Source organism: Halichoerus grypus, chromosome 2, assembly GCF_964656455.1.
Source record: "Halichoerus grypus chromosome 2, mHalGry1.hap1.1, whole genome shotgun sequence".
In the NCBI taxonomy this organism is placed as follows: domain Eukaryota; kingdom Metazoa; phylum Chordata; class Mammalia; order Carnivora; family Phocidae; genus Halichoerus; species Halichoerus grypus.
Genome location: NC_135713.1, coordinates 164,355,802 through 164,372,089, shown reverse-complemented (window position 1 = coordinate 164,372,089; position 16,288 = coordinate 164,355,802). Strand labels below are relative to the sequence as shown.

Below are 16,288 nucleotides of genomic sequence, written 5' to 3'. Positions count from 1 at the left end.
CAGTTATATATTTTTGTCCAGTTTTTTAGTTGGTGGTTGGAAGAGCTAGTCTGGTACCATTTATTTCATTTTTTTAAAAAAGATTTTATTTATTTATTTGACAGAGAGACAGCGAGAGAGGGAATATAAGCAGGGAGAGTGGGAGAGGGAGAAGCAGGCCCCCTGCCGAGCAGGGAGCCCGATGCAGGGCTCGATCCCAGGACCCTGGGATCATGACCTGAGCCGAAGGCAGACGCTTGACGACTGAGCCAACCAGGCGCCCCTGTACCATTTATTTCAGCATGGGCGAAATTAGAGAACCAGTCTTCACTGCTGTTAGTTTTTCTGATGGTTACCTTTATTGAGAGAGAGAAAGAGAGAGAGCGCATGTACAAGAGTGGGGAGGAGGGGCAGAGGGAGAGGGAAACCTAAGCAGACTCTGTGCTGAGTGAGGAGCCCCACGCAGGGCCTGATCCCAAGACCCCGAGATCGTGACCCAAGCCCTGAGCTGAAACCAAGAGCCTGATGTTTAACCGGCTGCGCTATCCAGGCACCCCCTGATGGTTACCTTTAAATGATGGCTTTTTAAACACAAACTAAAAGCCTGATTGATATTCTGGTGTTTTTTGGTTTTTTGGTTTTTTTAGATATTATTATTTGGGGGGTAGGGGCAGAGGGAGAAGGAAAAGGGGAGAGAATCTTAGTGCAGAGCCTGATGTAGGGCTCCATCTCCCAACCCTGAGATCACGACCTGAGCCAAAGTCAAGAGTCAGATGCTTAACTAACTGAGCCACCCAGGAGCCCCTTTTTTTAGATATTATTTTCATAATTGCTAATAGAGTCAAGAGTTTTAAAATTCAAAAGGTGTAAAAAGAAGATTCAGTATGAGGTCTGCCTCCCACATGTGGCCCCCACTCCTCAGTTCTCTCACAAGAGGCAACCAGTATTATATAAACATCTTTTTTTTTTTTTAAGATTTTATTTATTTATTTGACAGAGAGAGACACAGCGAAAGAGGGAACACAAGCAGGGGGAGTGGGAGAGGGAGAAGCAGGCTTCCCGCAGAGCAGGGAGCCCGATGCGGGGCCCGATCCCAGGACCCTGGGATCATGACCTGAGCCAAAGGCGGACACTCAATGACTGAGCCACTCAGGCGCCCCTATAAACATCTTTTTAAGGCTGCATAATACTCTAAGGATTTACTGTACTTATCTAATTCTCTATTAATGGGCACTATAGTCAAATTAATGCACTGTTCTGAATAATGAGTACATATGTGAAGCCTTTATTTTGGATGTATTAAGTATATCCTTGTTGGTAAGCATGTATACCACTTTTTTTTTTTTTAATTAATTTATTTGACAGAGAGTGACACAGCGAGAGAGGGAACACAAGCAGGGGGAGTGGGAGAGGGAGAAGCAGGCCTCCTGCCGAGCAGGGAGCCTGGTGCGGGGCTCGATCCCAGGACCCTGGGATCATGACCTGAGCCGAAGGCAGCCGCTTAACGACTGAGCCACCCATGCACCCCGCATGTATCCCACTTTTATGATTTTATGATTTGTCTATAGTGATAAACTTAAACTGGATTTTCAAATGATAAGCTCCAAAAAGCCTCTTTAATAATGTTATCTGTAGTTTATTCCAAATACCAAACTGTAAAAATATGTCAGATTTTGGTCATGATTTGAATGTGTATCTCATTCTGTTTTTACTCTTTCAGGTCATAATGCAACAAGGAGATACATCCATAAAACCCATCCTCCAAGTCATCGTGAGTACCTTCGAATATTTTATGTCACACATTTTAAAAACTTTTATGTAATTACAAATTACATTTGATGAAGCACACACAGATTCATCCACTTTAAGGAATTCTCTCCCTCATCCCAAAAAATAGGCCAGTCTTGTTGTAACCCTAAGAGAGGAAGCAGGCCTTTTTTTTCCCCCCCAATATTATGCTAGCCAAAGGCTTTGCCTTTCTGTTCTTTCCACAATTGATGGATACTGTAGTGCTACCCATCATTACCACTGCCTCCTTTTCTTCCTGCCCTGAGGTTTGTCTTGCTCAAATCTGCCTTACGTGGGCCTGCAGTGAACATATCTGCTTAAAATTCTTCATTAACCCTATCATTCATTTATAGGGTTCTCAAATTTTAGTGGGAATTTAAAAAATGCATAGAAGCAGCATCCTGGATCATACCTGCAGATTCTGAGTCATAGGCCTAATGATCTCCCTGTTACTCCCAAACTCACTGCCACTCATCTTAAAGCTCTGTTTATGTACTTTACTTCCTTTGGAGAACTGCTTCTGATTTCCTTCAAGTTGTGATAAACGTCTTGGCTGTGTCCCCATGTCATGTGCATAACTCTCTATGTCTCTTTGCCTCTGTCTCCACCTCATTTGTAAGCCCCTTCAGGGCAAGGATATTTTTTTCCATTTTCTATTTTTAGCATGTTTTCTATGTAGCTCCTTATATATATTAGGTGCCTTGTCGTATCTTTTTTAAAATTAATTTTTAATCAAATTTGAGTTGAGAGAGAACAGAAGAGAATTGAAACTCATTTTATTCTCAACTATGTTGTGTTTAATAATGTTAATACAGAGACAGTGTTTGGAAAATCATCAAATCCAATTTTCTTTTGCTTAGATTTAGGTGTCAAGAGAATGGGCGAGCAGTTCAGTGTTTGTTGAACTAATGGCAAACCCACTCTCCTGCCACTTAAGTTTACTTATCCCTGAGACTGGGAAGACAACCCGACTAATGAATCAAGTTTTCTATCCTAGAACATCCGTCCCATTATTACAGGGAATAGTCCACCCCGTTATCGACTGCTTATGAGTGATGGATTGAACACTCTATCCTGTAAGTATGGTGTATAAATCTAGGAATTTGCATTTAAATAATAAAAGAACACCCAGCACTTTGATTGCAATAATTTGGGGCATTTTGGAAATGTACATTTGCTTGGCCGTGCACTTCATTCACACAGAATTACGGCTGGCAGAGAGCATTCTTTTTTTTTTTTTTAAAGATTTTATTTATTTATTTATTTGACAGAGACAGAGACAGAGCAGGAACACAAGCGGGGAAGTGGGAGAGGGAGAAGCAGGCTTCCCGCTGAGCAGGGAGCCCGATGTGGGACTCGATCCCAGGACTCTGGGATCATGACCTGCGCCGAAGGCAGCCGCTTAACAACTGAGCCACCCAGGCGCCGGGCAGAGAGCATTCTAACAATAGACTAGATCTAGTGGAAAGCTGCCACTTGGCTTAATTAATTTTCTCTAACTGGTGCTCTGTTTTCTTTGATTAATTTCCCTCAGGATGGTATTGACATTTAGTGAATATAATGGGTTAGCTGTCCTATACTTGCCTTTTGGGGGATTTATTTCTGTGTTGTAAACTTTACAAGGGAGAAAGAGAATTTGCAGAATATTGCTTGCTATCTCTAGTCACAAGGTGAAGAACATAGAAAAGACTTTTTAGTCTTTGTCATGAAACCTGAATGATGGAAAAAATTATTTTGGGCACTTTAAGAAATACATTTCAAAGTACCAGCAGATGTTTAATGCAGTAAATTATATTGTTTTTCACTATGCAGAATCTGAGTCGTTTTAATTTCAGAAACATATTCAAGGCATTGTTTTCCTTTGCTAGTCCAGGTGTGATCAACTTTCAGATTGTCATGACTGAAATGTTGTGGGGACTAAAGTAATCTCTGTGCTTTTCAGCTTTCATGTTGGCAACACAGTTGAACCCTCTGGTTGAGGAAGAACAATTGTCTAACAATTGTATTTGCCAGATTAACCGATTCATTGTTAACACTCTGAAAGATGGAAGGTATGTGGTGTTTTTCTTTGTTTTGGGGGGTTTTCTTTGGTTTTATTGTGTTGTAGAATGGGGACTAATTTTTCAACAGAGAAATCCATTGGATGCCAAAATTCATGTAGGAATCAAAGACGATGATGAGCTTTCAGCTAAGAATTTACATGAGATTTGAACTCGGGTGACTAAAACATGGCACCAGAGGAAGAGAAATATGGAAACAGATTGGAAATTTCAAAGCAGGAGATTAAAGCAGAATGCAGAACTTTTATTTCTAATTTCTTCAGAAGCACTGTTTTTTTTTTTTTTTTTTTTTTTTTTTTAAGATTTTTATTTATTTATTTGACAGAGAGAGATATAGTGAGAGAGGGAACACAAGCAGGGGGAGTGGGAGAGGGAGAAGCAGGCTTCCCGCAGAGCAGGGAGCCCGATGTGGGGCTCGATCCCAGCAACCTGGGATCATGACCTGAGCCGAAGGCAGACGCTTAACGACTGAGCCACCCAGGCGCCCCCAGAAGCACTGTTTTTAAGATTCTCTTTTGAAGTATGTGTTAATGAAAAGGGGTTACTTATAAGAGCAGAACTGATGTAATTAATTATGTAAGGCTGCCCCTTTTTTGCCATCTTGAATGTTTCATGGTAAACTTTATTCAGCCTATATAGAGTATGCTGAGTACTGACAGATGCTACACGCTCGAGGTGCAGTGGTGAGCAGCACTGTTATTCCTGGGTAACTGTTGCTAAAATAGGACATTTTTTGTTGGGGAGAGGCTTTTAAGCTTTTTATTTCCAATCACAGAACACATGGGAAACAAATGTAGCGAGCATTCCCCTCTTAATAAGGGTATGCCAGTGTATGTTACAGTATTATCTGTAGTTTTGCTTTATATTTGTTTGCTGTATCGTTGTCCTTCTTTTAACTTTCAGCTTCTCTGTTCTTAACCTTGGATGTCTTTTACAAACAGCATATGATTTTAGAAATCAGTTTGAGATTTAGTTGGTGAGTTTATGCTGCTTAATTTATTATTGATTTTTTTTCTAATTTTTGTGTTTTTACCATGTTTTTGCTTTATTTTTTCTTGCCTTGGATTGATTTTTTCCTTAAATTTTTTTCCTCTACTGGTTTGAAATATATTTGTGCTGTGTTTTTGTTTGTTTTGTTTTGTTTTGTGGATATTCTCACATTTAAAAAACCCCATATGTGAATTAACAGATGTTCTAAAATAGGTCTGTATTTTTACAATCCTCTCAAATAAAGCAAAGGTCTCAAAATGGTCAATGTTCAGTGTTTTAGCTCAACTTTGTTTTTATTTCCTTGAATTAGTATATTCTCTATATAGACAGCAATTACTTAGACTTACGCATAGAGTCTCCCTTTCTCTCCTTTATCACACTCCTTTCTTTTTAGTTCAGTTCTCATTTTCCTGAACAGTATCTTTTAGCAGCTCTTTTTTTTTTTTTTTTTAAAGATTTTATTTATTTATTTGACAGAGAGAGACAACAGTGAGAGAGGGAACACAAGCAGGGGGAATGGGAGAGGGAGAGGCAGGCTCCCAGCTGAGCAGGGAGCCCGATGCGGGGCTTGATCCCAGCACCCTGGGATCACGACCTGAGCCGAAGGCAGACGCTTAACCGACTGAGCCACCCAGGCACCCAGATCTGCCTTCCTATTACAGGGATACATGTGGTTGCTTTTAGGGCCTAGCAGAGGATCCAGGATAATCTTGACATTTCAGTCCTTAACTTAATCACATTTGCAAAGTCCCTTGTTGTCCCATTCACAGGTTCCAGGGGTTAGGAGGTGGATATCTTCTGGGGGGCCATTCAGTCTACCACAGATGCTGAAACGGGTGAAGTTTGCAGAGTAACAAGTTATTTATGGAGTTAAAGTTCCTACCCACAACATAATTACTAATTGTAAAAGGAGCAGAGACAACTTTATAGTGGAGGAACCTGGCAGACAGCACCTTACTGCAGTGATTAGGGTTAACATTACCAGCAATGGGACAAATAGAAAATGTGTATTTATTACCTGATAGGATGCAATGAGAAGAACACAGCATCACTAATATTATACTTTTGCCAAGGATGCATACTCTGTATCTAATCATGAGGAGGCCTCAGGTAAAGTAAGGGACATTCTACAAAGTAAGTGACCTCTGATTTCTTTCTTTCTTTCTTTCTTTCTTTCTTTCTTTCTTTCTTTCTTTCTTTCTCTCTCACTCTCTCTCTCTCTCTCTCTCTCTCTCTCTCTCTCTCTCTCTCTCTCTCTCTCTCTCTCCTTTTTCTTTCTTTCAAGATTTATTTACTTATTTGAGAGAGAGAATATGAGCCAGGGAGGGAGCAGACTCCCCGCTGAACATGGAGCCCAACATGGGGCGTGATCCCAGGACTCCGAGATAACGACCTGAGCTGAAATCAGGAGTCGGACGTTTAACTGAGTCACCCAGGCGTCTCAGTGACCTTTAATTTTCAAATCTCAAGCATGAAAGTAAAAAAGTTGTGTACACTGAGAGACTGTTCCAGATTGAAGGAGTCTTGAGAGATTGGTAATTAAATATAACAAGTGATCCTGTACTAGATCTTTTTTGCTAATGAGGACATCATTTAGATAGTTGATGAAACTTGAATAGGTTCTGTGGATTAAATGGAAAAATTCTTTGGTTATGTTTCAGGTTCAGTGACTTAACCAGGCTGTGTCTTAACGTCAATTGTTATTACCATTTTTTTTTTCCTGGTATATGGTATGCCTTTCAGTCTGCAGATTCTATTCCTTAATGCTATTTTCTGTTTCATTTGAGCTTTAATTTTTACTTATATTGTGGATAACTGTCCTCCCTTTGTGTCTTCAGTTTGCTTTAGTCTTTTTTTCTAATGCATACATTGGATTAAGTCAAGATTTTCCAACATAATAGTAGTTCAGTTTTTGCCTTTCTGCTGGTGTTTTTTGATGTTTATAATGTTTAAGTGTTAGATGTATAATGGTATTACTTTTGTTCTATTTTTGTCATAACTTCTCAAGCTCCCTTTTTCTTTTTTTAATGTTTTATTTATTTATTCATGAGAGTGAGAGAGAGAGAGAGAGAGGCAGAGGTAGAGGGAGAAGCAGGCTCCCCGCTCAGCAGGGAGCCCGATGCAGGACTCGATTCCAGGACCCCCGGGATCACGACCCGAGCTGAAGGCAGACGCTTAACCATCTGAGCCACCCAGGCACCCCTCAAGCTCCCTTTTTCTTCTCAATCTCTTGTTATATCTCATCTTTTGAGTTTTATTTTATTAAATTCTTAGTCTTATTTCTCAAACCACTCTTGGAAAGTATTATTCGCTTTCTTGGCTTATGCATTCTTCTAGATCGGATTCTTTAATTGTCTCTGCCTTCTTTGTTCCTTTTATTTTTATACACTTTTATATGTTACATTGTTGCTGTGTCATTTGTTTTTATCTTGTTCATGCTTGATGTGGATAGTTCTGTCAGACTTCATATTTGCTCTGACATAGTTTAGCCTAGGTACATCTCCTTGCCAACCTTCCCACATGGGACCTGTTATCTTCCACTCCAGGCTACCTTTGAGTGCTTGAGTGGTGCTTTCTATCCATTTTCCTGTCTTCTAAGGTATGGTTATGGGAGAGGGTGGAGAGCTTTGCTCGCCTGTCGGGTACAAAAACTTAGGCTTCATTCTCCAATCAGGGATAGAATTTCACTCCCATGGGCTTTGTTTTATTCTACCACCTCAGAATGGTGGCATGTCTTGTATTCTTTCTTACTTCTGTTGAGAACCTGTGTATGTATGTACAAGTTTATTTACCCTTTACTTTTTTGATGGTCATTTAGACTTATTCCAAACGGCTTCAGCATTCATTCTTGCACGTTTATCTTTATGTGCTTATGGTATTATTTCTGAAGAGCAGATTCCTTGAATTAGTATCGTGGGGATCAAAGGACATGTCTTACAGAAAATCTACAAGTTAATATACTCATTAACTTTGTGTAAGAGTGCTTGTTTCTGAATAAGCAAATCCAAAGAAACAGATTAGTGGTTCCCCAGGGGTGGGGAAGTGGAGTGGCATGTGTGTGATATCTCAAAAAGCTGATATTTAAAACAAAACAAAACAAAACTTTCTCCTTAACCTTGTTAACATACTGGATACTACTAATTTTTATGAATAATTGTTAATCATCATAATTTTAATTTATATTTCCCTAGTGATGTAAAGTGTCTTTTTATTTTATTTATTTATTTGTTTTTTAAAAGATTTTATTTATTTATTTGACAGAGAGAGACACAGCGAGAGAGGGAACACAAGCAGGGGGAGTGGGAGAGGGAGAAACAGGGTTCCCGCTGAGCAGGGAGCCTGATGTGGGGCTCGATCCCAGGACCTTGGGATCATGACCTGAGCCGAAGGCAGACACTTAACAACTGAGCCACCCAGGCGCCCCTAAGATTAAATTTCTGAAGGAGTACCAGACTATTTTCCAAAGTGGCTACCAATTTATATTCCCACTAGCAATGTATGAGGGTTCCAGTTTCTTCATGTTCTCACCAACATAGGTAATTAAATCTGTCGTAGTATTTTCAGTTAAAGTGTCATCTGTAGAATAGTTTAGTAATTTACAGGTGAGGTCTTCTTTTACCATTTTCCCCCAGAATTTTCTTGGCAGCTCTTCTCTTTATTCTTCCATATGAATTCCAGAGTTATATAGTCAAGTTGAAGAAAATAGAAGTCTCACTGGAATGCAAGGAATTGCATTAAATTTATATAGTATTTGATACTAAGTCATTGCATTCAAGAATATGGTATGGAGGGGTGCCTGGGTGGCTCAGTGGGTTAAGCGACTACCTTCGACTTAGGTCATGATCCTGGAGTCCTGGGATCGAGTCCTGCATCAGGCTCCCTGCTTGGTGGGGAGCCTGCTTCTCCCTCTCCCTCTGCCTGCCGCTCCCCTTGCTTGTGTGAGCTCTCTCTGTTAAATGAATAAATAAAATCTTTTTTTTTTTTTTTTTTTTTTAAAGATTTTATTTATTTATTTGAGAGAGAGAATGAGATACAGAGAGCATGAGAGGGGGGAGGGTCAGAAGGAGAAGCAGACTCCCCGCTGAGCAGGGAGCCCGATGCGGGACTCGATCCCGGGACTCCAGGATCATGACCTGAGCCGAAGGCAGTCGCTTAACCAACTGAGCCACCCAGGCGCCCTGAATAAATAAAATCTTAAAAAAAAAAAAAAAAGAATATGGTATGGGAACTGAGGGTTGCTGGAGGGGAGTTGGGTGGGGGGATGGGATAAATGAGTGATGGGCATTAAAGAGAGACTGGATGTAGTGAGCACTGGGTGTTATATGCAACTGATGAATCACTAAATTCTACCCCTGAAACTAGTAATACGGTATATGTTAATTAAATTGAACTTAAATAAAAAATCTAAAAAAATATATGGTATATGACTTCCCATATATCCCAATATCCAGCTTCAAATTATCACCTGATACAGATCTTATTTATACTGTATCCCTTCTATGTCTACCCTCTTCTATAATTTTGAAGCAAGTCTCAGACATTGTATTATTTCATCCATAAATATCTTAGTATATATCTTTAGAAGATAACATTTTTATTTATTTATTTTATTTAATCTAATCATTTTTCTAAAGTAGTCTCCATGCTTAAAGTCACAGCCCTGAGATTAAGAGTCATATGCTTTATTGACTGAGCCAGCCAGGCACCCAAAAGATAACTCTTTTTTTTTTTTTAAATACCATTTTACACCTGAAATATTAAATATCCTGTCAGCGTTCTGTTTCCAGCTATTTGTGTGTGTGTATGTGTGTGTGTGTGAGAGAGAGAGAGAGAGAGAGCATTTTATCTGAATCAGGATCCAAAATAAAGTTCACACTGTAATAGGTTGATACTTCTTTTAAGTCTCTTTGTATCTGGGGGCGCCTGGGTGGCTCAGTTGGTTGGGCGTCTGCCTTCGGCTCGGGTCATGATCCCAGAGTCCTGGGATCGAGTCCTGCGTCGGACTCCCTGCTCTTCGGGGAGTCTGCTTTCCTCTCTGCCCCTCCCTCCACTCGTTCTCTCAATCTCTCTCTCAAATAAATAAGAAAAAAGTCTATTTGTCTCTGTAGGTTCCTCCAGTATATCTTTTTTCACCCTTACTGTTTGTTTTTGTAGTTTCAAGTTTTTGCTTAAATTCCAGTTAGTTAACACTTTACTGTTTATTTGTTAAAGAAGCCAGGTCAGGGCACCTTGGTGTCTCAATCAGTTAAGCGTCTGCCTTTGGCTCAGGACATGATCCCAAAGTCCAGGGCTTAAACCCCACATTGGGCTCCCTGCTCCATGGGGAGTCTGCTTCTCTCTCTCTCTCTCTGTCAAATAAATAAATAAAATCTTTAAAAAAAAATAAAAATTAAAAAAAGAAACCAGGTCATTTGCCCTTTAGCCTCATGCAGTTTCCCATAGTCTGGATTTTGCTGATTGTATCTCTGTAAAGTTGTAATGTGTCCCTGTCATCTGTGTTTTCTGTAAGTAGATATTGGTATGTTCCTTTGATATGCTGCTGGATTCATCTCGCTAATGTTTTATGTAGGATATATATATTAAAAGATAAAATTAATTTTTTGAGCCTATTTTCTCTTAGATTTTGCTATTTAGCCAATGCTAAATGATTGATAAGCCTGGAGTAATTTGGATAATTTTGGAAGGTAGTTAAATATCTACCACTAAATTTCTATCAGGTAGTTTTTATAGGGAATCTATATCTAATTGTCAGGAATAGATAGTTTCAAGCTTCTTTTATTAAAGTAATATAACTTTGATATGAAAGCCTGATAAAGGTAGCACAAACTCATCAGTTATATATAAAAACTCAAAATATAGCAATCAGACCATTTGAAGAATACAACATGGTGAAGTTGCGTTTGTTATTGCTTAAATATTGCTCCAGGGGTGCCTGGTTGGCTCAGTTGGTTGAGTGTCTGACTCTTGATTTTGGCTTGGATCATGGTCTTGGGGTTGTGGGATTGGGCCCCAAATCGGGCTCCGTGCTTGGTGCAGAATCTGCTTGAGATTCTCTCTTTCCCTGTCCTGCCCTTCCCCCTGCTTGCGCACACGCTCTCTCTGTCTCTCAAAGAAATAAATAAAATCCTAAAAATATATTGCTTTAAACCATCCACTTCTTTTTATCACCATTGCCATGACCCTAATAGAGGCTACCATCTTTTGGTCTCCCTGCTTCCAGTGTGTTCCCCTCAAATTCCTTCTTCAAGTTTCAGTTCTTTTTCAAATACACATGTGATCATGACATTCTCATTCAAGTATGTATTGAACAATAGCTGTGGATACCTGGAGGCCACCTATTCTCATTGAAAGTGCTATCTGGTAGGAGAGATCGATAATAATGAAATGAAGAGTGTATAAAATATATATAAATGAATAGTTAAATGATGAACACAATTAAAATCTATGTTCATAATTCTGTATTAATGTATATTAAACCTGAGAGAAGTGATGTGAAGGAAAGAAGTCATGGCTGTAGAGAAAAGTATAACAGAAACCCAGTCTAAACTAAAGATGAAGGAAGTGTCTCTTGAAGAAGTGATGTTTGAAATGAGAGCAAAATGAGTACTAGCTGAGGGCAGAATAAGAGAAGGCCATACCAGTCAGTGAGCAGCAGGTACAAAGGCTTTGTGGCAGGAGAGAGCATGGCACATACCAGGAACTGAAAGCAGACAGAATGGCCGGAGAGCAGAGCATCTCAGGGAAGTGGTATGAGATGAGCTGGAGAGAGATTGGCAAGGCCAGACCACACAGAGCCTTGTAGGCTGTGTGTGAAAGGTCTTAGTTTTGGCCTAAGGTTCTTGGGAAGTTATTGAAAGGTTTTAATCAGAGTTAAAGGTAGATGAAAGAACTGTAAGTTGTTAGATAATAATTATATTAAAAAATAGCTACAGGCGTAATGTTTTTCACTGGGAAAAGGTAATTGTTTAGGTAAGTATATGTTTCTGAAAACAGATCATCTTTTGTTGTGCCATATATTATTGTGTTTAGTAATCTAAATTCTGATCGTGTCATTTGCTCCTTGAAGATATGGTTTGTGGTAAGGACACTGCATTTTAATTAAAGGACTAGATGGAAAATGAAAACCCTGCAATCATAAAAAGCCTTGATAATGATGCAGTGAAAGATTAAGGGAAATATTTACATAGGAATTGATATCATATCTTTCTCAAGTTATTCAGTAATGAAAACCCGTTGACAAACGGAAATAGTTTTATCAAAATGATTATGGGGGAAAGCTTTTTTTAAGTAGCTTGTCATTTGAAGGGCTTCTGAATTGATTTTTTCTAACTTGTTTCTATTTCTTTGCCTTCACAGGAGAGTAGTTATTTTGATGGAGTTAGACATTTTGAAATCTGCTGAAGCAGTTGGATTAAAGATTGGCAATCCCGTGCCCTATAATGAAGGTAAAAGACTTTTTTTATAGGTTGTAGCTCTCAATTGAATACCTCTTTATAGATCCAGAATTCTACCTTTTGGGTTCAGTTTGGTTTGTTGGTCTTACCAAGACTAGTGATTTGGGGGTTTAGGAACCAGGTTAATCTTTCAGGGTTTTCAGCGCTAAAGAAATGATGGTAGGACTCTGAAGGAAAACCCTCTTCTCTGTTTTTCTCTGCATACAACTTCTTCCATACTTTTGGCTTATCTGTCACCAGAAGTATGGGGTTTATCCTACACTAAGCAATTCTCTAATTCTCCATGGACACTGGCTGGTTGTCCTACGATTCAGTTTAGTTCTGATGCTATCTATCTGAAGTTAGCATCAGATTCCTTAGGTAAAGACTGAGTCCCACAAGGCTGCCTCCGTACCCCTCTGCCACCCCCAAACCCCAGTTCCGATGCCAGTCAAAAGTCCTAGGTAGTTACTTGGGCTTCTGACTAACTGGCTGTAAATTGGAGTTCCCACAACCCCCTCCTCAGGTTCGATTAGATTAATGAGCTAGAGTGGCTCACAGAACTCAGAGAGCAGCCAGGTGGAAGAGGTGTACTGGGCAAGGTATGTGGGAAGGGGTGCAGAGTTTCTGTACTCTCTCAGGGTACACTGTCCTCCCAGCACTTCCATGTCTTCACCAACAGAAGCTCCCAAACCCCATCCTTTTGGGTTTTTATGGAGGCCTCCTTAGTTAGGCATGATTTAATAATCATTGATCATTGGTGATTGGTTCAATCTCTAATCCCTCTTCTCTCCTTAGAGGTGATGGGTAGGTGCTGAAAGTTCCAAGTCTAATCACATGGTTGGTTCCCCTGACAATCATCCCCATCCTTAGAGGCTTTCCAAAAGTCACCTCACTGACACTCAGGTGTGGTTGAAATGGGCTTCCTGGGGCGCCTGGGTGGCTCAGTCGTTAAGCGTCTGCCTTCGGCTCAGGTCGTGGTCCCAGGGTCCTGGGATCGAGCCCCGCATCGGGCTCCCTGCTCCGCGGGAAGCCTGCTTCTCCCTCTCCCATTCCCCCTGCTTGTATTCCCTCTCTTGCTGTGTCTCTCTCTGTCAAATAAATAAATAAAATCTTTAAAAAAAAAAAAAAAAAAAAGAAATGGGCTTCCTCCTACCACTTAGGAAATTATAAGGGTTTTAAGAGCTCTGTGCCAGGAACCATGGATGAAGGCCAAAAAAATACTTGTTATATCACAATATCACAAGCTCACATTAGGAAAGGAGGAAAAATTAGAGAATATAATGGAAAAAGATCCCACTTACAATAGATTAAAAATAAATACATAGGGGCACCTGGATGGCTCAGTTGGAGGAGTGTGTAACTTTTGATCTCGGGGTCGTGAGTTTGAGTCCCGTGTTGGGTGTAGAGATTACTTAAATAAAAAAAACTTGAAAAAAAAGCCAATATATAGAAGTAATATTAATGAGAAATGTGCTTTCTTAAACGCACATTTTTGTTTTTGTTTTTAAAAAATGTAAAGCAAGGGGCACCTGCTTGGCTCAGTCAGTAGAACATGTGATTCTTGATCTCAGGGTCTTAAGTTTGAGTTCTATGTTGAGGGTAGAGTTTACTCAATTAAAAAAAAAAACTTAAAAAAAATAATGTAAAGCAAGGGCTCCTGGCTGGCTTAGTCAGTAGAACATGCAGCTCTTTATCTCGAGGTTGTGAGTTTGAGCCCCACATTGGGTGTAGAGATTACTTAAAAATAAAATCTTCAAAAACTAATAAAATAAAAAATGAAACCATCAAAAATAATAGAATGGGGCTGCATCTAGATTGGGATAATTCACAATGAATATTTGATTACATTGAAATAAAAAAATTTTGCATGGTAAAAATAGAAAGATGTGTGAACTTAAACTAGGATAAAATAGTTACAAAAGATAGGACTGACAGGGGCTCCTGGCTGACTCAGTCAGTAGAGCATGTGACTGGATCCTTCGGGTGGTGAGTTTGAGCCCCACGCTGGGGTAGAATTTACTTAAAAAAAAAGATGGGACTGACAAAAGATTAATATCTAATATTTACTGAATTTTTTACAAGAGAAAATTACTTTTTATTATTGCTATTGAAATATTTTTTCCAAGGAAAAATACTCAGTAGGAAAGCAGGCATCAGGCATTTGATAAGAAGAGTGTTCACTGTGGAGAAAACAAATGGCCAATACATAGCAAAAAATATTTAGCTTTATTGGTGATTTTTGTCTTTTTCCTGATTTTAGGGAGATAACATTGTCTTTTTCCATCAAGTATTTTGTTAGCTGTAGGTTTTTCATAGATTCTTTTTATCAGTATGAAGAAGTTTATTTTCAATTCCTAGTTTGCTGAGGGTTTTTATCAGGAATAGGTGGTGAATTTTGTCAAATGTTTTTTCTGTGTCTATTGATGATCATACGGTTTTACTTTTTTAATTGGTTAATAATGGTGCATTACATTCAGTGATTTTTGAATGCTAAACCAGTTTGGTTTCTGGGGTAAGTTATATCATCATGATCTATTTGTACTTTTTATATATTGTTGGATTTCTGAATTCTCTTGATTTAACAATCCAGTTTGATTTGATTTGATTTTGTTTGAAATTTTTACATCTGTATTATGAGGAATATTGGTCTGTAATTTTCTTACACCCTTGTCTAATTTTGGTATCATAGTAACCCTGGCCTCACAGAATGATGTAGAAAGTGTTCCCTCTTAAATTTTCTAAAATAGTTTATGTAGAATTATTACTTCTTACTTAAAATGTTTAGTAAAGTTTACCAGTGAAGCCATCTGGGCCTGATATATTTTTTTAGAAAGGTTTTAAACCTCAGTGCAGTTGCTTTAACAGATATACATAGGGTTATCCAGATAATCTATTTCTTTTTGAGTGAGCTATAGTAGATTGTGTTTTAAGGAATTCGACCATGTCACTTAAGTTAACTTAGTTGGATTTATTGGCCGGCATAAAAGTAAACCGTCTAGGGGTGCCTGGCTGGCTCAGTTGGTAAAACGTGTGACTCTTTTTTTTTTTCTTTTTTTTTTAAAGATTTTATTTATTTATTTGACAGAGAGAGACACAGTGAGAGAGGGAACACAAGCAGGGGGAGTGGGAGAGGAGAAGCAGGCTTCCCGCGGAGCAGGGAGCCCGATGCGGGGCTTGATCCCAGGACCCTGAGATCACGACCTGAGCTGAAGGCAGACGCTTAACGACTGAGCCACCCAGGCGCCCCCCTTTTTTTTTTTTAAGATTTTATTTATTTATTTGACAGAGAGAGACACAGAGAGAGAAGGAACACAAGCAGGGGGAGTGGAAGAGGGAGAAGCAGGCTTCCCGCTGAGCAGGGGGCCTGATGCGGGGCTGGAGCCCGATGCGGGGCTTGATCCCAGGACCCTGGGATCATGACCTGAGCCGAAGGCAGACGCTTAACAACTGAGCCACCCAGGTGCCCCAAACGTGTGACTCTTGATCTCAGGGTTGTAAATTCGAGCCCTACGTTGGGCATAGAAATTACTTAAAAATAAAATCTTTAAAAAATAAATAAATAAAAGTAAATAGTCTGAAAACCCCAATTAAGTGGCAGAAATTATCATATTGGATAATATAAGTACAGTAGTCCCTTATTAGCCTTTTAGTGTCTTTAGAATCTGTGGTGATGTCACTTCTCTCATACCTGATATTGATCATTTGTGTTCTTTTTTTTTTTTTTTTTTCCCTTGATCAGTCTAGCTATGTGGTTTATCAGTCTTACTGATCTTTTCAAAGAACCAGCTTTTGGTTTCATTGATTTTTTTTTTCCTCTTTTTATATTTTCTATAATATTGATTTATGCCTTGATCTGTAATATTTTCTTTCCTCTGTTTACCTTGTGCTTACTGTGTTCTTTCCATTTCTTGAGGTGAATGCTGGGCTCATTGATTTGAGACCTTTCTTTTCTAAAATTAGAGGTGATTAGTGTTAAAAATTTACCCCTAAGCACTGCTTTAACAGCATCAAGCAAGTTCTGGTGTTGCAAGTTTT

General features: G+C 39.2%; 1 protein-coding gene across 3 annotated transcripts in view; it reads left to right on the top strand.

The window, feature by feature from the left end:
* RPA1 (replication protein A1) overlaps nt 1–16,288 on the top strand; it is a 69,649-nt gene that overhangs the window by 12,880 nt on the left and 40,481 nt on the right. For all 3 annotated transcript variants that reach the window (XM_036091068.2, XM_036091067.2, XM_036091069.2), the window contains 4 exons: nt 1,700–1,750; nt 2,765–2,843; nt 3,710–3,818; nt 12,174–12,262. In XM_036091068.2, the coding sequence (XP_035946961.1) occupies nt 1,700–1,750; nt 2,765–2,843; nt 3,710–3,818; nt 12,174–12,262 (328 nt within the window). The remainder of the gene's footprint in view (nt 1–1,699; nt 1,751–2,764; nt 2,844–3,709; nt 3,819–12,173; nt 12,263–16,288) is intronic.